A 24,842-nucleotide genomic window follows, 5' to 3' on the forward strand; every position below is an offset into this window, starting at 1 on the left:
GAGCTATGTCTGTTTGAAATGTGTAAGAAAATGAGCTTTATCTTGAAAATTCTCATTAATCTACAGCAGCATTCTAGAATTCTATTGGGGTCTACAGGGTTAATTAGGCTATTTTCTCTTTAACCATATAGTCCATCCACTAGAAAGTCAAGGACAATATGGACACAGATATAAACAATGAGTACGTATGAATACTTTAAAAAAAAGTTATTAATGTATAAATGACCAGTTGCCATAGATTGCCTATTAATTACAGAATATTCAACTTTGGCACATTACTGGTAGCTTTGCAACCCTAGGTTGGATGGATGTACAGTATTATGTCACCATAGGAAATATGCATGTACGTCACAATACTTGTCTATGATAGGCTGGATTGTCACCGACTTCATATCGGGGTTAAGGTGATTTTGTACAGTAGTGTTGACATGTGACAATGTACAGTAAAGTCTTTATTGATTTATTGCTGGTATGTTTGTTTGAAACAGTATACTGGGTATGTATCACTAATGCACAGATACACATGGTGCACACAAAAAGTACTGCTCTTTGAACCTCCATGCCCAAAACCCCCAACGTCAGTGGCCATGAGGTACAGAGAAATAGTGTTGCTATGTATTGAGCTGAGGAATGATGGCCTGGTAGTTAATGTTTAATGCCTGGCTCTGGTGAAAATTAATCAGCATTGGCATTTTGGAAAAACAGGACCGAATCTTTCTCGGAAGAACAATCAAACTCAAAAGTATGACAATCTCTGTCTGATATTACTCATTAGTTAATCTCGGCAATCTTGTTCACAATATCTAGTAAATAAAATGTAAAAAATGGTCAAACACTTTAACTTCTTCAAATCAACCAGGCTAACTGCAACAACAACAACAAAAAAATCTGAAGCATGATCATATTCACCACCTGTGCATAACCATATCCATATATAAGTCTTGAATGTCTAGGATTCCATCAGAAGCTACACAGCAGCATCTACAGTGGTAAAAGTAAAAAGAGTTAGTCAGCAGTCTGACATCCCTGTGGTACATAGATTATAGTACAACCAGTCTTGATCCTCACTGCTCATGGTCCAGAGTCCAGGGCCTGATAATCACCCTTTGTCCTCCTGTTGTCATTGAATGAGCCACACCAGCACAGTATCATTCACCAGCATCATTCACAAGTTTCAGATAAAAGAGCGTGTGTTAATATGAACCTAAGAGACATAACCACAATGAAATAGAGAAACTCCAGTATAAATGCTCTGAGAGAGATGCAATTTTGGAATTTAGTTGTGCATCAGCACTTAATTAGCTAATGTCAGCAATTTTGGGGGGGGGGTTGGTAAATTAGTCTAGCGGCCAGCTATCTAAACTTGTAGAAAGCATGGTCGAATTACCGACCGGGGTGAAGCCCATTGATCATCAGTTATCATATTAACAACTGCAATCATTTGCCTCCACCCTATGGCAAAATGTTTAGAATTGCTGAAAATCTGCTGTAAAACTGCATGAAAATGGGGGGGGGGGGATTTTAGTCACTGGCCTACACACAATACCACATAATGTCAATGTGGATGTATGCTTTTCGAATACTTTTTCTTCTAATTAATTAAAAATGAAAAGATGACATGTCTTCAGTCAACCCCATTGTTATGGCAAGCCTAAATATTAATTTGCAAACAGTTCTAAAAATATGTTTTCACTTTGTCATTATGGGATATTGTGTGCAGATGGGTGCGATAAAAATAAATAAATGTAATCCATTTTGAATTTAGGCTGTAACACAACAATATGTGGAATAATTCAAGGGGTATGAATACTGTCTGAAGGCACTGTACATCTACCTCTGTACTAAATGTGGTGCTGTTATCTCAAAACAGTCCTTCTGCATTGTATAACAGTTTTACAATATTTACATTTACATTTTTACATTTTAGTCATTTAGCAGACGCTCTTATCCGGAGCGACTTACAGTTAGTGAGTGCATACATTATTCTTTTTTTCTTTTATCATTTTTTTTTCATACCCCCTGTGGGGGTATGAAAAACCCACAACCCTGGCGTTGCAAACGCCATGCTCTACCAACTGAGCTACATCCCTGCCGGCCATTCCCTCCCCTACCCTAGACGACACTGGGCCAATTGTGCGCCGCCCCATGGGTCTCCCGGTCGCGGCCGGCTACGAGAGAGCCGGCCGCCAGGGGCCAAATCTGTGGGGTCTCCATTTCTTAATTCTTTCAGGGTACATAATGTACCTACGTAGCACATTTGGTGCAGTTATCTCAAAACAGTTATTCCAAATTGTAAAAAAGTATTACATTATGTTGCCATTTTGTAAAATGGCTGCTGTGTCCAAGGGGCCAAATCTGTGGTAACTCCATATATACATATTTTCAGGGCACATACATCTACCTCTGTAACAAATTTGGTGCAATTATATCAAAACACTCCTGAATTGTAAAATGTTGTGTTACTTTCAGTGGCTATTTTGTAAGATGGCTACCATGGCCTGATATCTAAATATTTATATAAACCTACCTCGGCCAAATGTAGTGCTTTTATCATAAAGTGAATGGTTGTTATGAAAATTTCAGCTTAGCCGCCCCACTACCTGGGAAGATCCAGGAGAGTCCTCCGGGAACCAGAGCTGTGGGGATGAAGAGAGCAGCAGCACTCTTACTAAAGGACAACACATAGAACATTGCCTGGTCTCTGGAGGAGAACGTCAAGCCATCCAGGACCTGTAGCAACAATAAAGAGACAGTGATACATCCCACCCTGAAGGGGATGCTGCTCTTCTTGCTCTCAGTGTAGAGGGGCGAGTGCAGGCCCAGGCCCAGGCCAAACAGGGTGCCCATGTTGCGCAGGAGGCTGGCAAAGGGGGTGGAGTCCATGTGGACCCATTCGGCTCTCACACACCACTTCTGGGCTTTCTCTAGGGTCCACAGCAGGTCCACGCCTAGAGCCTTCAGCAGCTCGTAGAAGCCCACAGCGAAGGAGAGCAGAAAGAGGGTGGTGTAGAAGTACTTCTTCAGACTGGCTCTGTAGATCCACTGCACTCTGGAGAAGACCTCAGCCACCATGATACCTGCCATGGATATAGACAAGAACATTGTAGAACAGAATCGAAACCCAATACCCCTTTTATATTGTAAAGAACAATCTAGTTCTTTTACGGTAACTTACTGTATTTTACCATAAATTCGAAAGAAACTTTGGTTTAATAGTACATTACTGTAAACTTTACAGTAAAAACTGTACTGTAAAAAGTACAGTATGTTACTGTAAATTCCAAAGAAACGTGGGTTTAACAGTATATTACTGTAAAGTTTACTGGCTGCCAGTAAGTTACCATAAAAACAACAGTATTTTTTTTACAGTGTACTTGCTGATCCAAACCAAGCTAAGCCGAGCTGTACTGTGCTGGCCTGGTTGCGCATTCAACACAGTTCCTGGAAAGGACGACAATGTGAAAGGAAAATAACCAAGCCAGCACAGTTCGGTTCAGGTCAGCACAACCTGCTAGGGGTACAAGCTGCATCTTGAAATCTAGGTCAAGCCCTGGTTCTCTGACCTGTGATGACCCCACTGATGACCTGGTGCGGGAAATGGGCAGCCATGTAGACTCTGGACATGCACACCAGCAGCTCTACTGTACACAGCAGCATCCACAGCCCCACTTGCAAGAAACTGGGGAAGAAAAATTAACTAAGGCCCTGCTCCGAAACAACAATAGATCCTTCACCCTAACTAAGTTTTTTTTTTACAGATTTGTTCGTCCAAAAAATATATTTGAGGGCCAGAGAAAGGGCAGTTATTTGAAAATATATCGGTCTATTACCATTTCAACATACTTTATACACTGCTCAAAAAAATAAAGGGAACACTAAAATAACACATCCTAGATCTGAATGAATGAAATAATCTTATTAAATACTTTTTTCTTTACATAGTTGAATGTGCTGACAACAAAATCACACAAAAATGATCAATGGAAATCAAATTTATCAACCCATGGAGGTCTGGATTTAGAGTCACCCTCAAAATTAAAGTGGAAAACCACACTACAGGCTGATCCAACTTTGATGTAATGTCCTTAAAACAAGTCAAAATGAGGCTCAGTAGTGTGTGTGGCCTCCATGTGCCCGTATGACCTCCCTACAACGCCTGGGAATGCTCCTGATGAGGTGGCGGATGGTCTCCTGAGGGATCTCCTCCCAGACCTGGACTAAAGCATCCGCCAACTCCTGGACAGTCTGTGGTGAAACGTGGCGTTGGTGGATGGAGCGAGACATGATGTCCCAGATGTGCTCAATTGGATTCAGGTCTGGGGAACGGACAGGCCAGTCCATAGCATCAATGCCTTCCTCTTGCAGGAACTGCTGACACACTCCAGCCACATGAGGTCTAGCATTGTCTTGCATTAGGAGGAACCCAGGGCCAACCGCACCAGCATATGGTCTCACAAGGGGTCTGAGGATCTCATCTCGGTACCTCAGGCTACCTCTGGCGAGCACATGGAGGGCTGTGCGGCCCCCCAAAGAAATGCCACCCCACACCATGACTGACCCACCGCCAAACCGGTCATGCTGGAGGATGTTGCAGGCAGCAGAACGTTCTCCACGGCGTCTCCAGACTCTGTCACGTCTGTCACGTGCTCAGTGTGAACCTGCTTTCATCTGTGAAGAGCACAGGGCGCCAGTGGCGAATTTGCCAATCTTGGTGTTCTCTGGCAAATGCCAAACATCCTGCACGGTGTTGGGCTGTAAGCACAACCCCCACCTGTGGACGTCGGGCCCTCATACCACCCTCATGGAGTCTGTTTCTGACCGTTTGAGCAGACACATGCACATTTGTGGCCTGCTGGAGGTCATTTTGCAGGGCTCTGGCAGTGCTCCTCCTGCTCCTCCTTGCACAAAGGCGGAGGTAGCAGTCCTGCTGCTGGGTTGTTGCCCTCCTACGGCCTCCTCCACATCTCCTGATGTACTGGCCTGTCTCCTGGTAGCGCCTCCATGCTCTGGACACTACGCTGACAGACACAGCAAACCTTCTTGCCACAGCTCGCATTGATGTGCCATCCTGGATGAGCTGCACTACCTGAGCCACTTGTGTGGGTTGTAGACTCCGTCTCATGCTACCACTAGAGTGAAAGCACCGCCAGCATTCAAAAGTGACCAAAACATCAGCCAGGAAGCATAGGAACTGAGAAGTGGTCTGTGGTCACCACCTGCAAAACCAGTCCTTTATTGGGGGTGTCTTGCTAATTGCCTATAATTTCCACCTGTTGTCTATTCCATTTGCACAACAGCATGTGAAATGTATTGTCAATCAGTGTTGCTTCCTAAGTGGACAGTTTGATTTCACAGAAGTGTGATTGACTTGGAGTTACATTGTGTTGTTTAAGTGTTCCCTTTATTTTTTTGAGCAGTGTATTTACAGTAGTTTCAGATGTTCAAGAATAGCCTGGAGTGGTTTTTTAAACCAAAATAATAATTTCCCCAAAAACAAACAAATCTACCTCTGTATGGTCTCCCTCGCGGGCCGAATAACATTGACTGGAGGGCCGTAGTTTTCCCACCCCTGCCCTAACTCCCAGGCACTTTGTGTAGATCTGTAAGCATTGAATTGGGTATAAGCAGTAACACCACCATTGACTCCACTTCTCTTTGACCCACTTGTACAGGATAGGGGGGAACCGTCTTTCTGCCGCCACTGAGAAGACAGCCGTTATCATCACGTACCACACCCCAGCCGAGCCCATGGCATGACCCGAAGGGCTTCCTATGAAAAACAGCACACTTTGGCTTCATTGACCATTTAGGATATAAGAGTTGGCTAAAGCACACACATATCTGGCTACCAGGGATATGATGGCAAAGTCTCTTTGTTCAGTATCTATTGTCTGCAGTATTTTCCCATAATCACATTCCACCTCTTTCCCATCCCTGTTTTGTTGTCTTATTTGGACAGTGGAAACACACCCTGAAGATGCAATTAGTGAAACAAAAATGACACACTACACTACCGAATTCCTTTCCAGATAAGATTATTCTCTATGTATTTACCCTGCGGAATGGGAATCAATAAGTGCAAAGGTTGTTATGGCACTATAGTACTGTTATCAGTCATCTATTAGATATAGGCTAAGCAAATAATGCTTCCACTTGCCAAGACTGCTATAATCTTGAGGTGTGTTGAGTGATAATCAGTGCTAGACTCTGGCACACATCTATCTATGGCATTGCCTACCTGGTCCAGTTTCACAGGTGATGGGGAATTGTTTTAAGGCAGGGGCTGGATCTTTCCCATAGAAGCGGGTATCATGGACCCACCAATAGGGTCTCTCTCCAAATAGAACCCTGCCATGGAGAGAGAACATCGTTAAACTCTTTGAAATGTTACGACTTTGCAATATATAATGACAATTTCCATTTTAAATTATGTTCAAGTCAGCGTAAGTTCTTGTTTATGTGTACTAAATCGCAATGTGTACCAAAATCCATGACAAACCAATGACAGAAAACCAATTGAATCCGTTCCTTACCACTTCATGACCAGGTTGAGCCAGTCCCCGATGACAGCCACCCAGATGAGCTTTACACCCACATCCCTGCGTAGATAGAACCAGACTGGGAAGAAACAAAAGAAGGTGGTATGCAGGTCTGCCACTGTAGAGGCTAGGCTAAACCAGCCCTCATAATGCCCATACTGGGTCTGCAGATGGACGGCCACCTCCACCCCCCAGCTGTGGAAAATATCCATGACTGTGGTGTTGATCCAGATCAGTCCCCAGGGAAGGTACACCAAAGCTGGGAGAGGATTGGAGAATGGTCAGGAGTAGTCCTCTTGAGCTCCAGGACTGTCGTTCAGTCTGTTGTTCCCACTGGACTTTATTCAAGGTTAGGGCATTTGTTTGCCTCCTGGAGGTTGTTGCAGACATACTCCCTAACCTTTAGCCTACACAGGGGCGGACTTAGTGATTTGGAGGCTAGTCTGAGGCCCCTGGCCTAAGTGATATTTGGTTAACCCCACACCCACCTCGCGGGCAAAACATTTTAACGGCCTCCCTCTTGGCAGCGGAGATAAAAAATATATAATTTTAAAGTTAATTTCCAGCAATTATACACATTTTGCTATGAATAGAGAACATGTTGCAGTTTCAAAGCTGCTTTCCTGCAATTCTACACATTTTGCTATGGGGAGGAGAGAAAATGTTGCAGTTTTAAAGTTAATTTCCTGCAATTCTACACATTTTGCCTTGACTTATGCGATGTTCATACTAAATTATATCTGGTTGACTAACAAAATCAATGGGGGCCCCCTGGAGGTCTCACTGATGATATGAGGCCCCAGGCAATTGCCTTGGTTGCCTAATGGTAAGTCCGCCACTGAGCCTACACCCCTCCATGGAGCTCCTGCTGCCAAAGGCGGTAAACAGAGGTGGTCTGCTCTGGAGTGATAAGCTAGCCCCTGAAACAGGATGACTGTGCAATGGTGGGTGAATGTTTTTCCACTCCAGGACTATACGTCTCTTGGCGAGGATAGTAGCAAGGACACTTTAAGCAGTCCAATGAAAATTGATTGACCTATTTATGTCCTACTACCTCAACCACATCCATCATTAACATGTGAAACGAATGGGACTAAATCCATTGACAATTCACAATTGACTTTGTGACCTGCTATAATGATAATAGTTCATTGGCTATTTCTTTCCGAGATAAAACCCTGGCTTGGGGGTTGCCTAGTCTGACCTATTTACAGTAGAGTGATTACCATATCCAGGACCTAGTTTTATTGGTCAGTTATCTTCTCAGCATCTCCTGAGTAAGTCCCAAACCATTTAATGATTGATTCCTTTATGTAACCAACAGGTGGGCTAGCCGCTGGATTCTGGCCAGACTCAATTTTCACAAAGTCGTCAGAAATGTATTATATAACTGACAGATTATTGTCTGCAAGTTGTCGAAGGATGGGCGTATTTAGCATATTGTCAATATATATATTAGCCTTTTTATAATTCAAATGTTTTTTATTTCTTATTTTTTAAATGTGTTGTTTAAAACTGCCCAGAAAGTGGGCTTAGTGAAGTCTGTGCATTTGTGTGACTCTTCTAGTCCCTATCTTATCCATTTCATGGTCTTACAAGGACAACTTGCTGTATTACAGATAAAGCAGACTGTAGTGTAGTAAAACATTGGGTTTTGCATTTCAATAGATAAAAGCAAAAGCAATGCCGTTGTCCACACATCCCCTTGCTTGGCTTGTTTTGCCACAAACTGTATTGTGTAGGTTATTTGTTAGGTTTGAATTTGAATTCCACTGGTCAATCATAAATGAAGTATTTTTGTCTATTTCAGGGTGAGAGACACAGAGACACTGATTGACTATTGTTTTTACCCGTTCTTTGTACTTATTTGTATGGTCTCTCTCCTTAGTACATCCCTCCCAAACTCCCCTGCCCCGCTGTGCTTTATTGCACATGTGCAAGGTCCAAAGATCAGGCTGTACATGCCTTTGGGTGGTGGGTCGCTCTGGTATAAAAACAACAGGCAGACTCCTACATACAGTGCTCTCATACCCCACCACATCTCATATTGGCTTCCTAGACTGACAATTCACTAGGGACAGCTCGAAAATGGAGACAGTCATGAATGCCATGCAGGGCTATGGGGTGAGCACCACTAATTACCTCCAGACCAACTATAAGGATGCCCAGGGTTTGTTCCTGTGGGTGTCCTGGGCTGCTGACCTCAGGAACACCTTCTTCATCTTCTTCCCTCTCTGGTTCCACCTGCGGGAGTCGGTGGGCATCAAGCTCATCTGGGTGGCAGTGATCGGAGACTGGCTCAACATGGTCTTCAAGTGGTGAGTCGTACTGTTTATTAATGTGTTATGTATGGTTTATGCAAATAAATGGTTACTGGGCTACATCTGGCAAGTTGAAATGTTGATAAATGTGCACAGTCCCTGTCAATTTAATTAAAATAAAATGCAATAGACTTAAATTCCCCGCATTCATCTTAATTGTAAGTGGCTTGTGCTTCCTTCCTAAGGATTCTGTTTGGTGAGAGGCCGTATTGGTGGGTCCATGAAACACCTTACTACATCAATACCACTGCACCTCACATTGAACAGTACCCCATGACCTGTGAAACTGGCCCAGGTAAGAAGCATCACTTTACTTCCATATACTTTTACCATAGTGCCTTATGATATGAAATATACACTCCCCTGCATATTTATTTGGAAAGTGAAGTGAAAACTTTTAATTTGGCTCTATACTCCAGCATTTTGGATTAGAGATCAGATTTTTCATATGAGGTGACAGTACAGAATGTCACCTTTTATATAAGGGTATTTTCATACATATCTGTTTTACCATTTAGAAATGAAAGCACTTTATGTATCTAGTCCCCCCATTTGAAAGTGTCATAAGTATTTGGACAAATTCACTTTGAGGGTATTTTCATACATAGCTCTTTTACCATTTAGAAATGAAAGCACTTTGTTGAAAGCCCTTTACAAAAAAAGTTATTCAAAATGACACAATACATTATTAACCATTCATTTCTATTGGGCACAACATCATCCGAAACGCAACCAAAACAAACTGCAAATGCATCCAGCAAGTATGTAGTCAAAGGTTTAGTATTTGATCCCATATTTCTATCTCACAATGACTACATCAAGCTTGTGACTCTGCAAATTTATGGATGCATTTGCAGTTTGTTTTGGTTGCATTTTAGATTATGTTGTGCCTAATAGAAATTAATGGTAAATAATGTATTGTGTCATTTTGGAGTCACTTTTTTGTAAAGTGCTTTCAACAAAGTGCTTTCATTTCTAAACGGTAAAACAAATATTTTTAAAAATACCTTCAAATAAAAGGTCACATTCTGTACTGTTGCCTCATATGAAACATTTGATCTCAAATCCAAAATGCTGGAATATAGAGACAAATTAAAAGTTTTAGCTTATATGTGTATGGGAGTGTATATGCTATGATTCAGTGAATATAGCCAACGCTTTATAATTGTAATGATGTTGATAATATTAATGGTTTACAATATTATATAGTATTGTGTTGGGTTTTCATTTTACTTGAATAAAGTGCTATGACCATTGACTGAAGTATGCCTCTCTGTCTGTGTGCCTGGTAGGCAGTCCCTCCGGCCACGCTATGGGAGCCGCAGGCATCTACTATACTCTGGTCACCTCCATCCTAGCCATCATGCTGACCAAGAGTGAGACGAGATCTTCCTCCAAGGGCCTGTAAGTTCCAGAACCTTCAACCCCTCTTTCTCTTGTCCTCAGTGATCTTGTTCTTGTTTGCCATCTTTCGTTCAGTGCTTATCAGTTTTCTCCCACCTATCTGTGAAGCACTGTAGTTGATGATTTACCCTGAAAACTAACTTCAGTTGTCGAAGGGAAGGGGATGTGCAAAAGATTCCATTCGAGCGGTTTTGTTGTAAAATCAAAGGAAGCAACAGTCTATTAAAAGTATTACATGTGTAGCAGTAGAAGCCTATTTACCTGTAGTGACACAGGAAAAACAAATTCCCCTGCTGTGAATAATATTCATTTGCACATTTACTGGTATTCAAGGTTTCTTATACACTATCTTAGCAGCCAGACAAATTTCAAAACGCTTAAAGATGTATTTGCTGAAGGTTCCTCTCCCTCTCCCCTTGTCTGGGCAGGTATCTGCGGGGCACTCTGTGGGCATTCTTCTGGGCGGTCCAGGTGTGTGTCTGTCTCTCCAGAGTCTTCATTGCTGCCCACTTCCCCCACCAGGTCATCTGTGGAGTCATCACAGGTCAGTATGAAGCCCTTATACCAGCCCTTATAACAACCCTCATAAATATGGTACAAAATGTGCAGATTGTTCAACTACATGATGCTAATATTACGTTTTCTATTTGATTTCCAGGTATGGTTGTGGCCGAGGCCTTCGAAAGAACCCAGTGGATCTACGGAGCCAGTCTGAAGAAGTACTTCTACACCACCCTCTTCCTGCTCTCCTTCGCTGTGGGCTTCTACGTGCTGCTGAAGGCTCTAGGCGTGGACCTGCTGTGGACCCTAGAGAAAGCCCAGAAGTGGTGTGTGAGAGCCGAATGGGTCCACATGGACTCCACCCCCTTCGCCAGCCTCCTGCGCAACATGGGCACCCTGTTTGGCCTGGGCCTGGGCCTGCACTCTCCCCTCTACACTGAGAGCAAGAAGAGCAGCAGCACCCTCTTTAGGACGGGATGTATCGTCACCTCGCTGCTCCTGCTGCACCTCTTTGACTCCTTCAAGCCCCCCACGCACACTGCCACTGTCTTCTACCTACTGTCTTTCTGCAAGAGCGCCACTGTCCCCCTGGCAACCGTCAGCATCATCCCCTACTGCGTGTCTGGAGCTCTGAGCAGCGTGCAGAGCAAGAAGCATATGTGAGGTCGTTGGCGGTCAACACGTACAGATATGGATATGACTCCAGAATTGAACCGTGCTTTAATCCTCAATTATTTCATACATTGACTTTCTTCCCAAATAGCCCAAGCGATCAACAAGCCCTTGTGGTCTTTGTCTTCCCTACTTTCATCCAGTCACTCACTGCAAATGTCTTATTTTCCTATTTACACACAGTGTGAACACTAAAATGAAAGCACTATCCAGTGAATTACTCAGTGGCACTTAAGACCCTGTGATTTGATTGTATAAAAAATGATAATTTATAAGTAGTTCAGTGCGAACTCATGAGTCCAGCAAGTTAATGTTCCCATTTTGAAAACGAGATAAAGCCGAATCAAATCCAGGAGAAAATGAGCCCAAAAGCTCTGTCAGGGACTTTAGTGGCCCGCTTTACAGTGCGTTCTAAGAATATGTTATATATAAATAACTTTGTTAATATTTGTTTTGTAACAGTATTTTTCCTGTTTAATATATTTTTTGAAATTCTGTCAGATATTTATAATAAAAATCTTTCAAAATATATCACTGAACATGTGCTAACATTACTAAACATACTGTTAGGGATCAGTTCAGACACATGATTCTACATTCAGTTTAATTGTTTCCTAACGTTAAACTATCAGCAAGTCCACAAAACTTTGAAACTGCAGCAGTGGTAAAATTGAAATCATCACACTATCAGTGACATGCGTCTACAGAACAAGTACACATTGTAAAAAAAAAAAAAAAAAAAACTATTTGTACAGTACATATAAACAGAGCCAAAACAGTGGTCATCAACCCTATATGGAGCCCTGGCCTCTGGCCCCACACTCACTGATAATCCCTGATGACATAGGTCCACACGTCACACAGACGTCACTCCCTGCAAGTACTTAGAACTGACAGCCTTGGCTGAACCATCAATATTTGACTGCCAGGTTTTTAATCGATAGTCTGGCCTGCTTTTGGTTATGTATTTGCTAGCCTCAAAGCGGACCAAATAAAAATGACTGTCCAAACGTATTTATTTAAATACACTGGCTCGCAGTCGGTATTCCAATTCATCCCAGAGGTGTTCGATGGGGTTGAGGTCAGGGCTCTGTGCAGGCCAGTCAAGTTCTTCCACACCGATCTCGACAAACTATTTCTGTATGGACCTCGCTTTGTGCACGGGGTCATTGTCATACTGAATCAGGAAAGGGCCTTCCCCAAACTGTTGCCACATACAGTAGTTGGAAGCACAGAATCGTCTAGAATGTCATTGTATGCTGTAGCATTAATATTTCCCTTCACTGTAACTAAGGGGCCTAACCCGAACCATGAAAAACAGACCCAGACCAGTATTCCTCCTCCACCAAACTTTACAGTTGGCACTATGCATTGGAGCAAGTAGCGTTCTGCTGGCATCCGCCAAACCCAGATTCGTCCGTCGGACTGCTAGATGGTGAAGCGTGATTCATCACTCCAGAGAACGCGTTTCCACTGCTCCAGAGTCCAATGGCTGCAAGCTTTACACCATTCCAGCCGACGCTTGGCATTGCGCATGGTGATCTTAGGCTTGTGTGCAGCTGCTCGGCCATGGAAACCCATTTCATGAAGCTCCCGACAAACAGTTATTGTGCTGACGTTGCTTCCAGAGGCAGTTTGGAACTCGGTAGTGAGTGTTGCAAACGAGGACAGACGATTTTTAGACACTACGCGCTTCAACACTTGGCGGTCCCATTCTGTGAGCTTATGTGGACTACCACTTCGCAGCTGAGCCGTTGTTGCTCCTAGACGTTTCCACTTCACATAACAGCACTTACAGTTGACCAGGGCAGCTCTAGCAGGGCAGAAATTTGACGGACTGACTTGTTGGAAAGGTGGCATCCTATGACAGTGCCACGTTGAAAGTCACTGAGCTCTTTGGTATGGTAACATAAGACAGATGGTTACTTAAGGCAAAAACAAAAGTACGGTGGTTGGTTGGGGTGGATGAGTAGGCATATAGCGCGAACATCTAGCAACCTAAAGATTGCGAGTTTGAATCCCATCATGGACAACTTTAGCATTTTAGCTCATTAGCAACTTTTCAGCGACTTACTACTTTTTAGCTACTTTGCAACTACTTAGCATGTTAGCTAACCCTTCCCCTAGCCCTAACCGTAATCTTAACCCTTTTACCATCCCCTAACCCTAACCTTAACCCTTTAACCTAACTCCTAAACTTAACCCTAACCCCTAACCCTAACCCCATAGCCTAGCTCACGTTAACCAGCTAGCTATGTTAGCCACCTAGCTAGAATTTATAACATATCATACGTTTGGCAAATTTGTAACATATAATACGTTTGGCAAATTTGCAACATATTGTACGTTTTGCAAATTCTTAACATATAATGCAAATTGTCATTCGTGACATATCATACGAAATGGGTGATGGACATCCACAAATTAATACACACCATACAAAATGTAACATATTATACTAAATGGAGTGTCTCGGATTTACGTACAGAATAATATGAAATGCTCTGAGACCAGGTTGGTGTTTCTGGGGGGGATTCAGACACTCCAATCATCTATTACAGCTCACTCTTGCAGTGTTCCTGTAGTAGGGCCTCCACCTCACTTCGGGGTGCCATGCTGTTGACTTTGCCCTGGAAGCTTCAGTTCTTCCCAACCCCTTTGCCCTGGAGCATCTCCAGCACACTGCAATACAGACACAGATACAGTACCACGTTGTTACAAATTTCAGTTAAAGTATTTGTTTGAGTTTGAAATCTGTTTTGAAATGCTGTAGCAAATCTTCCATAATCTATTTTTTTCTTGTAAAAGTGTGCCCCCTGGCTTGGTGACTAATTCACTGCAAGAACCCACTTTACATAAGTCAAAACTCAAAACATCCAAGCTCCTGAACAGGGGCCAATCATGGATTTCCCAATGCAGAGCCCTTTCAGTTCTTACCGACCCACTGGGTCTTACCAGCAGGAACCACCTGGTCTCTTCTCCTCTCCAACAGTCAGGAACACTAACGTCTCCTATAAGACAAAAAACAGGAGGGTTTATTAGGTATTCATAATACAACAGAACACCTACATTTCCAATATAATCAGTCATGGTACAGTTAAGCAATAAGGCCCGAGGGGGTGTAGTATATGGCCAATATACCACGGCTAAGGGCTGTTCTTAAGCACGACGCAACGCGGAGTGCCTGGACACGGCCCTTAGCCGTGGTATATTGGCCATATCACAAACCCCCGATCTGTAAGGCTTGGGGTGAGGTGTGACCCAGGTGCGGTGCAGGATATACAGTAGGCAGTAGGCAGAGATGGTGAAACAAGGATCTTTACTGGTGGTCCCGAAGCTAAAATACAAAATAACAGACTTATCACGATAAAAGAAAGGCGGAGCAAATAAGTCTCCAAAAACCGTCAGACAGCCAAAATACGAAATAATACCTAAGACTGAAACAAATAACGAAACAGGGAGAACACTTATCAAGTACCTGTACATAGATCTCCAATCAGACACTGAGTAGTACTGCTGGACATAGAGAAACTAGCAGAGAAAACTGAGCAAGAACACAGGGAAGTGAGGGCATAAATACATAGGTGAACCGATAGACACAGGTGACACCAATAGGATGATGATTAGTCCCAACTGTGAGTGAGGAGGTGCCTAAGGTTGTCGGAGGATGACACCTAGTGGGTCGCTCCGGAACTGCGACCCCCTCCTGTAACACCGCTCAGCCTTATTGCTGTTATAAACTAGTTACCAATGTAATTAGAGCAGTAAAAATAAATGTTTTGTCATACCCGTGGTATACAGTCTGATATACCACAGCTTTCAACCAATCAGCATTCAGGGCTCGAACCACCCAGTTTTTAATGCTACTTATAACTTAGATGCATTTCAGTAAAGAAGATTAGACACTAATACCTCAGTGCCTATTTCATTGGCTATGATGCTCATGAACTTGTTGTCAACCTCTTTCCTAAATGGGGAGAAAATGGAACATTATCTTTACTATTTTAATAAACTGATACGTTTTTAATGACAGATTAGCAACCCAGTCATTTCATTTGTCCATCTGAAAATAGGAGTATGTGTGGAAAGAGCCTCACTTGTGTAAGGTGAAGAAGTTGCCTCTCTCTGGGTTGCTCTTTCTGGGCTTTTAGAACCGCCATGTCTCTCAGTAGGCCCAGGTTACTCTGTCAAATGAAAACAGTTTGGTTAATGATTAAATTGAAGGCAGAATAAGGGAACTTCAGAGCAACAGGAGGTTTTCAGTAGCTTCCCTTCTGTAGTGCCTTCAGTCTTCTGGATCTTGTCCACTCCATCAACATGATCATATGGTCCTGTTCTGTCAAACACAGTCAAATCAAGTGTTTGAGACTTTATTTCTTAACACATGTACAGTGGGGGAAAAAAGTATTTAGTCAGCCACCAATTGTGCAAGTTCTCCCACTTAAAAAGATGAGAGAGGCCTGTAATGTTCATCATAGGTACACGTCAACTATGACAGACAAAATGAGGAAAGAAAATCCAGAAAATCACATTGTAGGATTTTTAATGAATGTATTTGCTAATTATGGTGGAAAATAAGTATTTGGTCAATAATAAAAGTTTCTCAATACTTTGTTATATACCCTTTGTTGGCAATGACACAGGTCAAACGTTTTCTGTAAGTCTTCACAAGGTTTTCACACACTGTTGCTGGTATTTTGTCCCATTCCTCCATGCAGATCTCCTCTAGAGCAGTGATGTTTTGGGGCTGTCGCTGGGCAACACGGACTCTCAACTCCCTCCAAAGATTTTCTATGGGGTTGAGATCTGGACACTGGCTAGGCCACTCCAGGACCTTGAAATGCTTCTTACGAAGCCACACCTTCGTTGCCCGGATGGTGTGTTTGGGATCATTGTCATGCTGAAAGACCCAGCCACGTTTCATCTTCAATGCCCTTGTTGATGGAAGGAGGTTTTCACTCAAAATCTCACGATACATGGCCCTATTCATTATTTCCTTTACACGGATCAGTCGTCCTGGTCCCTTTGCAGAAAAACAGCCCCAAAGCATGATGTTTCCACCCCCATGCTTCACAGTAGGTATGGTGTTCTTTGGATGCAACTCAGCATTCTTTGTCCTCCAAACACGACGAGTTGAGTTTTTACCAAAAAGTTAAATTTTGGTTTCATCTGACCATATGACATTCTCCCAATCCCCTTTTGGATCATCCAAATGCACTCTAGCAAACTTCAGACAGGCCTGGACATGTACTGGCTTAAGCAGGGGGACACGTCTGGCACTGCAGGATTTGAGTCCTTGGCGGCGTAGTGTGTTACTGATGGTAGGCTTTGTTACTTTGGTCCCAGCTCTCTGCAGGTCATTCACTAGGTCCCCCCGTGTGGTTCTGGGATTTTTGCTCACCGTTCTTGTGATCATTTTGACCCCACTGGGTGAGATCTTGCGTGGAGCCCCAGATCGAGGGAGATTATCAATGGTCTTGTATGTCTTCCATTTCCTAATAATTGCTCCCACAGTTGATTTCTTCAAACCAAGCTGCTTACCTATTGCAGATTCAGTCTTCCCAGCCTGGTGCAGGTCTACAATTTTGTTTCTGGTGTCCTTTGACAGCTCTTTGGTCTTGGCCATAGTGGAGTTTGGAGTGTGACTGTTTGAGGTTGTGGACAGGTGTCTTTTATACTGATAACAAGTTCAAACAGGTGCCATTAATACAGGTAACGAGTGGAGGACAGAGGAGCCTCTTAAAGAAGAAGTTACAAGTCTGTGAGAGCCAGAAATCTTGCTTGTTTGTAGGTGACCAAATACTTATTTTCCACCATAATTTGCAAATAAATTCATAAAAAATCCTACAATGTGATTTTCTGGAGAAAAAAAATCTCAATTTTCTGTCATAGTTGACGTATACCTATGATGAAAATTACAGGCCTCTCTCATCTTTTTAAGTGGGAGATCTTGCACAATTGGTGGCTGACTAAATACTTTTTTCCCCCACTGTATTACATTTAAAAATCACTATAATGTATCTACATAATTTATAGCATTTTAAGTTTTTGCCACATTGAACATTGCTTTGCGGGACACACTTGAGGAGGGACACCAGTGAACGTTCTCTGCTGTAGCTTTTCTCAGCATACTTCAGGACCTGGTTGCCCACTAGGAATAACAGGATGATTTTGTTCTTCTTTCCTTCGTCAGTTGCCAGGAGTTTTATGACCTAATAACAGAATGTGGCTTAAAATAGCTTTATGGATGCAATGCTACTCTCACTTTTGACAGATTGAATCACCTCATCAGATTCAATCTGTCAAAAGTAAGAGAAGCATTGCATCCATAAAGCCACATTAAAAACATAAGAGGTGAGCTATATCGTATCACATATTAAATCCATTGGCAAAGTAGTAGAGGAGGTGTTGTAGTTATGGCATAAACATAACATAATACTGTACATAGAAAAAGTTTAAGATAAAGTTTACCGTGTTTAGTTTGAGAGTCACCTGTAAGTGAGGCTGGTCCCACAACACGTTAGCATCAACGCCCTTAATGTCGATAATCCGGATAGGCCCTCCTGCGTTGTCTAGGAGACCACCACTCCTCACCTTCACAACAATGACGAGTTTAAAATGTACAGTAGTCCCTATACACAGCTCATGGGTTAATACATCACCATGTAGCTTTGGCAAGTGACATGAAATATGGAGAAATAGTGCAGCAGAGTAGTGACTTATTGTATTATACTGATAGTCTTTTCTCTGGTGCATGTTTGAGTGTTTACTCTATATGCATGTTATGATGCCCATCTTTTCCAATGAAGGGTCGCCTAAGTCGTCTAAGGAGAGGACCTGAACAGTGACGGGGACATGAGCACAAATCTTCTCACTGACTGCTGCCTCCAGGGCCTCCATCTGGGCCGGCTTCATGGAGTGTCCAGCTCTACGGTGCTGCGCTGATGCCCTATCTCCCTGGAACATGCCAATGGAAGAGAAAGATCGGTGCAGAAATGGTCACTTAATTTAATGGTCAACCAATGCATTACTTTTGTGTACAAGTGCAGGCACTGAAATCAATGTGCTTACTGCATACTTACGAGGATGTGGTCTTGTACCCAAACATGGAATCTGCAATAGCTGTGATTAGATGTTGCCCTAAGGACCAAGTAAAAAATAACTCAGTATTTATGCAACTGTACCTTCAAGTACACTTAAAAAAGCACCTGAATGCACCGCTTAATCATATTGCATAAATAGCCTACATGTAATGGTTTCTGAGAAGCTGAATTGTAAAGTTCTGCACTGCACATAAGGTAAGCCTGTCTCTGCTCGTACCTGAGTGTTGCTGCTTGTGGTCAAACCTCCGCTCCCAGTCCACCTTCAGCTGCACCTCCTGGCCCACCTCTAGGGCTGAACCCCTGCCATGTCATCTACAGCACCGGCACGTCCCCAATCAGCCTATGGTCATCTGGCTGGAGATGGAAGATACTAGGTGTTAGCCTGCTTCCTACCACTTACAGCCCACCTCAACAATGACCCCATCCTTATCTCACCAGAAAGAGAGGGGTAGTTCAGTGACTTCAAAGATGATAGAGTTGATGCATTCTGGCCTTCCTGTATTTACCTGACCACCTCCCTCAGGAAACAATATGCTGTGTTGGAGCTTGACATTGAAGCCTTGAAGTGTTTATTTCTTCCCATTGATTTCTTCTTTAAGTTCACCAGGTGAGCAGGCCACCACTGAGGTGACAAACTGCAGAGAGATAGACAATTTGCCGTCACTACTCACAACATGTAATTGGATGAGCACGTGCGTTGGGATGTTAAACACAACTAGACCCATGCCAGTTCAGTCTGGCTAGCTAGCTTGATTTATTGTGTGGCTAATGTGCCTTTTGATTAACATTTCATCATGGCATTGGAAGACTATACATCGTGGAAGGAATGTCTCACTCTGCCTGTCAACAACTAGCTAGCTAACTAAAGTGGGCTACACACAAAATGAGGACAAGTTACTGTAAGAATGTTAGCTAGCTAGCTAGCTCGTGCTAGCTGTAGGCTAATGTTAGCTCGCAACTTTTCAGCTAGCACCTTTTCAGCTAGTAAGCTCCTGACTGTGCCAGCTAAATCTGAAAAAAGCACAAGGTAAACAAATATGATGTTACTCTCTCTCATACCTCTTACATGTAACAGTCCCTTTGACACTGAAATGCCATATTTAAAGCAGCAATATGTAACTTTTTGGGCGACCCGACTAAATTGACATAGAAATGTCAGTTATAGATCTGTCATTGTCATTGAAAGCAAGTCTAAGAAGTGGTAGATCTGTGCTATATGCACTATTTATATGCTTCCTGTGCTTAAGTTGAATTTTTGCTTCTTTTACTTTCGGTTTTGTACACAAGCTTCAAACAGCTGAAAATACAATATTATTTTGTTATGGAAAATATATTTCACCCCAGTTTAGATGGTACAATGATTCTCTACACTATATTTGCTTGTTTTGTCACATAAACTGAAATTAGGCGAACTATTAGAATTTTAGCAACCAGTAAATGGTGGAGCAATTTCTGCATATTGCACCTTTTTAAAGAAATATAATATCATAAATCCAAGCTCTATTTTAGATCACTGTAATATGGATGAGTTTACTAAGCTAACTGGTCTACGCAGCAGCTCAGTAGCCAGAACTGGCTGTGTTCTTTTGGCAGCAAAGAAACAGTAGCAACAGTAGCTAGTATTTCCGATGTCAGCTTCTGCCTTCAAAATAAAAGCAGCTAAAAATACTTTTCCAGCGAGAATGGCTTATAGCATTTATTGAGAACTTATTGAAATGCACTTAAATTCTAAATACAAGTATACAGGTAATATATCTTTCATCCACTTTCTATTTGAATAATATAAATATGTGATATTCTGAAATGAATTTCCCAAATGTTGTAGGCCTCTGGTGTGACTTTAGTTTCTTCCACAACTTTGAGTATATTTGTATTCCAATTCTGACCAATAATAAGCACATTTACAATAAGATAATGTTGTTCTTCAACCCTATTTCAAAATTGCAGTAAAAGGAATCTGCCAATAAGAAATGAAATTTCTGAACTTATGCAGGAATATGATATTTAACTTTTAGAAGAGAGCCAACAACTACAGGTTAAACACAAATAAAGCATAGTACTTAATGGCAAATAAACCTGGTAAACATCTCACAGGGCTCACAAAACAAATACACGCCAAACCAGTTATAATCTTAAAAGATAAGGATACAGACGTGTTAATTAGAAACAACGCGATTAATGAAAATGTTTAACGCTTCTATGAAAATCTATATAAATCAGAATAAACAGTGGGACTGATCCTACAGTCTTCTTAGACTCAACAACCCTGAAGCAATTATCAGCAGACAAAAAGGAATCACTAAAAACAGAGATCACCCCAAAATAAATATTAGACACTTAAAACATTTGCATGGAGAAAAGCACCAGGAATGGACAGCTTTCTTACAGAATTCTATTTAACATTTTTGGGAAAAGTAGCACCCCTATTTACACAAATGACAACACAACTCACTCAATTCAGTGCTTCCTAGTTCCACGTATCAAACAATTATTTCAGTTATATTAAAACAAGGAAAATCTAGAGAGTCCCCTACTGATTACAGACCCATACGTTTAATAAATTGTGACAATAAAATAACAAAGCTCATAAGCAATCAAATTGCAAAAGTTTTACCAGCCTTGATACATATCAATCAAACAGGGTTTACTACAAATATACACTTACAACCAAATACAAGAACATGTTTCAGTTGAATACAATAAGTTAAAAAACAAGATATAGATTGATCAATAATGGCTGTTGTTGCCGACTGTCTTGAATGGCCTTTTCTATTCAAAACTTTGGAAGCTTTCAACTTTCCATCTGAAATAATACATCTAATAAAAATATTATATAAATGTCCTAAAGTGAAAATATACACAAATAATACACTATCGAATGAAATTGCTTTAGAACGGGGTCCAAGATAGGGATATTCTTTCTCTCCCCTCCTGTTTGCACTGGCAATTGAACCGCTTGCAGAAAGAATTAGACAGGACCCAAACGTACCAGGTATCAGTATTGGTAAACATTAATATAAACTAAACTTATTTGCAGACGATCTCCTGATATACCTGACCAATTTTGAAAACTCAATGCCCCCTGCTAACTAATATTTTCAGAATAATCTAAAATCTCAGGATATCAAATTAACGTGGAAAACCGAGAAATAATGGCAATAGGAAAAATAATACCTCATGATCTACAGCAATCCTTTAAGTGGACCACAAAATATCAAATACTTAATATGCTTAATAAGTTATAACAAATATATAAAGATAACTTTATCCCATTACTCAACAATATGAAAGCAGACCAAATTAAATGGAACAATCTTCCCATAAATCTAACAGGTAGAATAGACCTCTTCAGAATGGCATGGCTCCCAAAGTTATTTGTCACGTATACTCCCTCTCCGGCCTCGAGGTCACCAGGCTGCTCTTTATTACGCACACATGTCACCATCGTTATGCGTGCCAGCGCCTCATCAGACTCACCTGGACTCCATCACCTACCTGATTACTTTCCCTATATCTGTCACTCCCCTTGGTTCATTCCTCAGGTGTTATTGACTCTGTTTCTGTTACGGTTTCATTTCTGTGCGTTGTTCGTGTTCTGTTTATGTATTAAATATTCACTCCCTGTACTTGCTTCCCGAATCACAGTGCACACGTTACGTTTGTATACTTATTCTCAATAATACCAACTACTCCACCGAATAAATTATTTTAAAGTATAGTCGGTCATAAGACTATATGGGCAAATAAAATTCATAGAATAAAAAGGAACGTTTTTACACTTCCTAAGTCTGAGGGTGGTTTTAACCTTCCAGACTTGGAATTGTATCAACTCGCCACCCAAGGCATTTACTTGCGACATAGTTAAATGCTCTAAAGCGGAACCATGGGTACATATTGAAGATGCGCATGCTCATCTCCAGAATATTTTCATGTGTCTATTTTCAACGGATTAAGCTAAGAACATTAACAACTTCATAGTTAAGAACGTTATAACAACATAGAAGAAAATGTAACTTATTCTTCAAGAACCAATATCACAGAAATAAAATGGTGCAGTTTGAGGCCATGTGCCTGAGATTGATGCAGGAGATGGGGGTGTGAGCATGTGGGTCTGGGCAGGGGTGATGTAGTTGATGTTTGTGTGATGTCGTTTGTGTGTATGTTTTGTATTGTTTACAAAAATAAAATACGATCTTAAAAATAATAATAATAATAATTAAGCAGCTTTCAGTTTCTGTCTGTCTTCTGGCAAACTTTCATCTCCCTCCCCCATCCTCTTGAGTTCACAGAAGGTTGGGTGGTCCTGGAGTGAAAACTGAAAGTGTCCCTTCTTTCCAGAGAGTTCCACTACAGCCTATAGGGAAGGGGGGAGAGATATGTAGCCCTAGCAGCTGATAGCATCTGACCTAAAAATAGTGCAGGTCCTAACAAATAGGCTGCTAACAATTCTGAGTAGGCCACTTGCTCTCTCAGTCAACCACAAAAGAACAATACACGTCCAAGAGCATATTATCTCCGTAGAATCAACAAAGAACCAACAAGATGGCCATGTTACCGAAAAACCTTCCCAGACCAGAGGAGTGGTATGTATTCATGTGAAGCCGTTTTCTAATTTGACAGATTAGGTCTACACCCTACCACTGTAAAATTGAGTTTCCAGGTCTTTTACCCGAGTCGGTAGATCACTTGTAAATATGTTGAATGATACATGATAATGATAATAACATGGTATTTAGTGATTAGTGTGTTAACAAATGCAATATAACAATTAATTCATGATGTTTTCCCTGTTTCTAACAATAGTCAAGGAGCACGGGCTCTATGGTATGACCGGAAAAAATACCTCATCATTAATTTCATGGTGCAAAACCCCAAGGATGTTGAGGTTGATATTCAGGATACCTTTATAGTTTTAAGGTGAGTTTGATTAATTTGCAACCCTGAAGTGTGCGTGATCTAGCAAATTGTTAGTCTAAATAAATAGTATCTAAGTAGCCTACGTTTAATAACATTGTTTGTCTCTGGATTTGTGTCCATGACAGTTGTAAAGACGTTGATGACAACAGCATCTACAATCACATTTACTTCTATGACAAAGTCATTAAATTCGTAAGTATTCACATTTCTCTATCATATCAAAGTTAATTTGCTTCTCACAATTAACACTGGTAACAGTTGTAAAGATGTATAAATATGCAGCATGCTTCAATGTTCAGCACGGTAATGTATAAATAAAATGGATACAAGTTACAGAGCATTATGGATACTGTAGTAAATAATGCTACAAGTAAGCTTTGTCTATTTATCTAACAGGACTCCCAAGTGAAAGTCTATGACCGCAGTATCCACATCTTGATTAGGAAGGCTAAAGAAAATGTAGCATGGCCTCGTCTTCAGAAAGATGCCGATCTCAAGGTACTGGAACATTTGATCTTCTGCTTAGAATAGTGAAGAGCATTGTAAGGTTAGACTAATGCTTCATGTGTTAAAGGTAGACTCAGCAATAGGACATTACATTTACATTTTTACATTTTAGTCATTTAGCAGACGCTCTTATCCAGAGCGACTTACAGGAGCAATTAGGGTTAAGTGCCTTGCTCAAGGGCACATCGACAGATTTTTCACCTAGTCGGCTCGGGGATTAGAACCAGCGACCTTTCGGTTACTGGCACAACGCTCTTACCCACTAAGCTACCTGCCGCACATCATCATGAACAGTGGGGCGACAAAGACTGTTTGTGCCCTCCCTTGGGGCATGCTCAGACTGGAAAGAGCCAATAGTCTTGGCTGATTCAAATGTTGCTATTGTTGACTTCTGAAAGCAGAAAGTCACAATGCTACACTATGATAGTCAAATTACAGAATCTACCTTCTATCTGACAGAATGTATATCAACATGTTCTCTCTCCCATCATTATTCTGTCCTGTGTAGCCAAATTGGATGGCTGTAGACTTTGATAACTGGAGAGACTGGGCGAACGAAGAGGATGAGGGAATGGCGGAGTACGAGCAATATTTTGACGTAAGTGTAACTCTGCCAAATGGGTTACTCTATGTCTATGTTTGAAAGTGTGACTTAAATTCATGGTTTTCCATTTTAGATGGTTCAGGATATGGGGAACAAGAAAGGAGGGCCACCTGCGATGGATGATCTTGATGATCTGGTTAGTACAGCAAGAATCCACCTCCAATTCGCATTTCACAACAGTCATTAGAGACATATTACCCCTGACTCGTCAGCAAGTAAAGAAAATGATGAAGTTTATAAAATTAGTTGTTTCCTCTCTCCACAGAGTGATTGA

General features: G+C 41.6%; 3 protein-coding genes and 1 pseudogene across 5 annotated transcripts; 2 read left to right on the forward strand and 2 right to left on the reverse strand.

The window, feature by feature from the left end:
* Positions 1-439: 439 nt before the first annotated feature.
* g6pc1a.1 (glucose-6-phosphatase catalytic subunit 1a, tandem duplicate 1) lies at positions 440-6,922 on the reverse strand. Of its 2 annotated transcripts, none has more exons than XM_084141686.1 (5): positions 6,534-6,922; positions 6,239-6,348; positions 5,638-5,770; positions 3,564-3,679; positions 440-3,077 (listed from the first exon to the last, which is right to left on the reverse strand). In XM_084141686.1, the coding sequence occupies exons 1-5, from the start codon at positions 6,749-6,751 to the stop codon at positions 2,569-2,571; spliced, it is 1,086 nt and encodes a 361-aa protein (XP_083997812.1). In that variant the 5' UTR covers positions 6,752-6,922; the 3' UTR covers positions 440-2,568. The 2 variants fall into 2 exon arrangements, with proteins under 2 accessions (XP_083997812.1, XP_083997813.1); XM_084141687.1 differs by having other exon boundaries at positions 5,665-5,770; positions 6,534-6,920.
* A 1,627-nt stretch (positions 6,923-8,549) lies between these two features.
* LOC311100838 (glucose-6-phosphatase catalytic subunit 1-like) lies at positions 8,550-11,968 on the forward strand. The gene is made up of 5 exons (XM_084141813.1): positions 8,550-8,857; positions 9,046-9,155; positions 10,153-10,264; positions 10,693-10,808; positions 10,923-11,968. Exons 1-5 carry the CDS (start codon positions 8,628-8,630, stop codon positions 11,426-11,428), a joined length of 1,074 nt encoding a protein of 357 aa, XP_083997939.1. The 5' UTR covers positions 8,550-8,627; the 3' UTR covers positions 11,429-11,968.
* On the reverse strand, positions 11,676-19,638 carry LOC311100524 (alanyl-tRNA editing protein Aarsd1-like; annotated as a pseudogene). Its single transcript, XR_014615734.1, has 12 exons — positions 19,600-19,638; positions 19,047-19,175; positions 18,758-18,894; positions 18,520-18,577; positions 18,229-18,394; positions 17,909-18,009; positions 17,519-17,649; positions 15,677-15,773; positions 15,535-15,621; positions 15,350-15,404; positions 14,166-14,448; positions 11,676-14,119 (listed from the first exon to the last, which is right to left on the reverse strand). The product of XR_014615734.1 is annotated as an alanyl-tRNA editing protein Aarsd1-like (transcript).
* A 3,444-nt stretch (positions 19,639-23,082) lies between these two features.
* On the forward strand, positions 23,083-24,842 carry LOC311100525 (putative protein PTGES3L; the record flags this gene model as incomplete). The annotated part of the gene is made up of 7 exons (XM_084141440.1): positions 23,083-23,123; positions 23,344-23,457; positions 23,583-23,649; positions 23,854-23,955; positions 24,473-24,562; positions 24,642-24,704; positions 24,834-24,842. 7 exons carry the CDS (start codon positions 23,083-23,085, stop codon positions 24,840-24,842), a joined length of 486 nt encoding a protein of 161 aa, XP_083997566.1.

This window comes from Coregonus lavaretus (assembly GCF_964263955.1).
Source record: "Coregonus lavaretus genome assembly, chromosome: 25".
NCBI classification, from domain to species: domain Eukaryota; kingdom Metazoa; phylum Chordata; class Actinopteri; order Salmoniformes; family Salmonidae; genus Coregonus; species Coregonus lavaretus.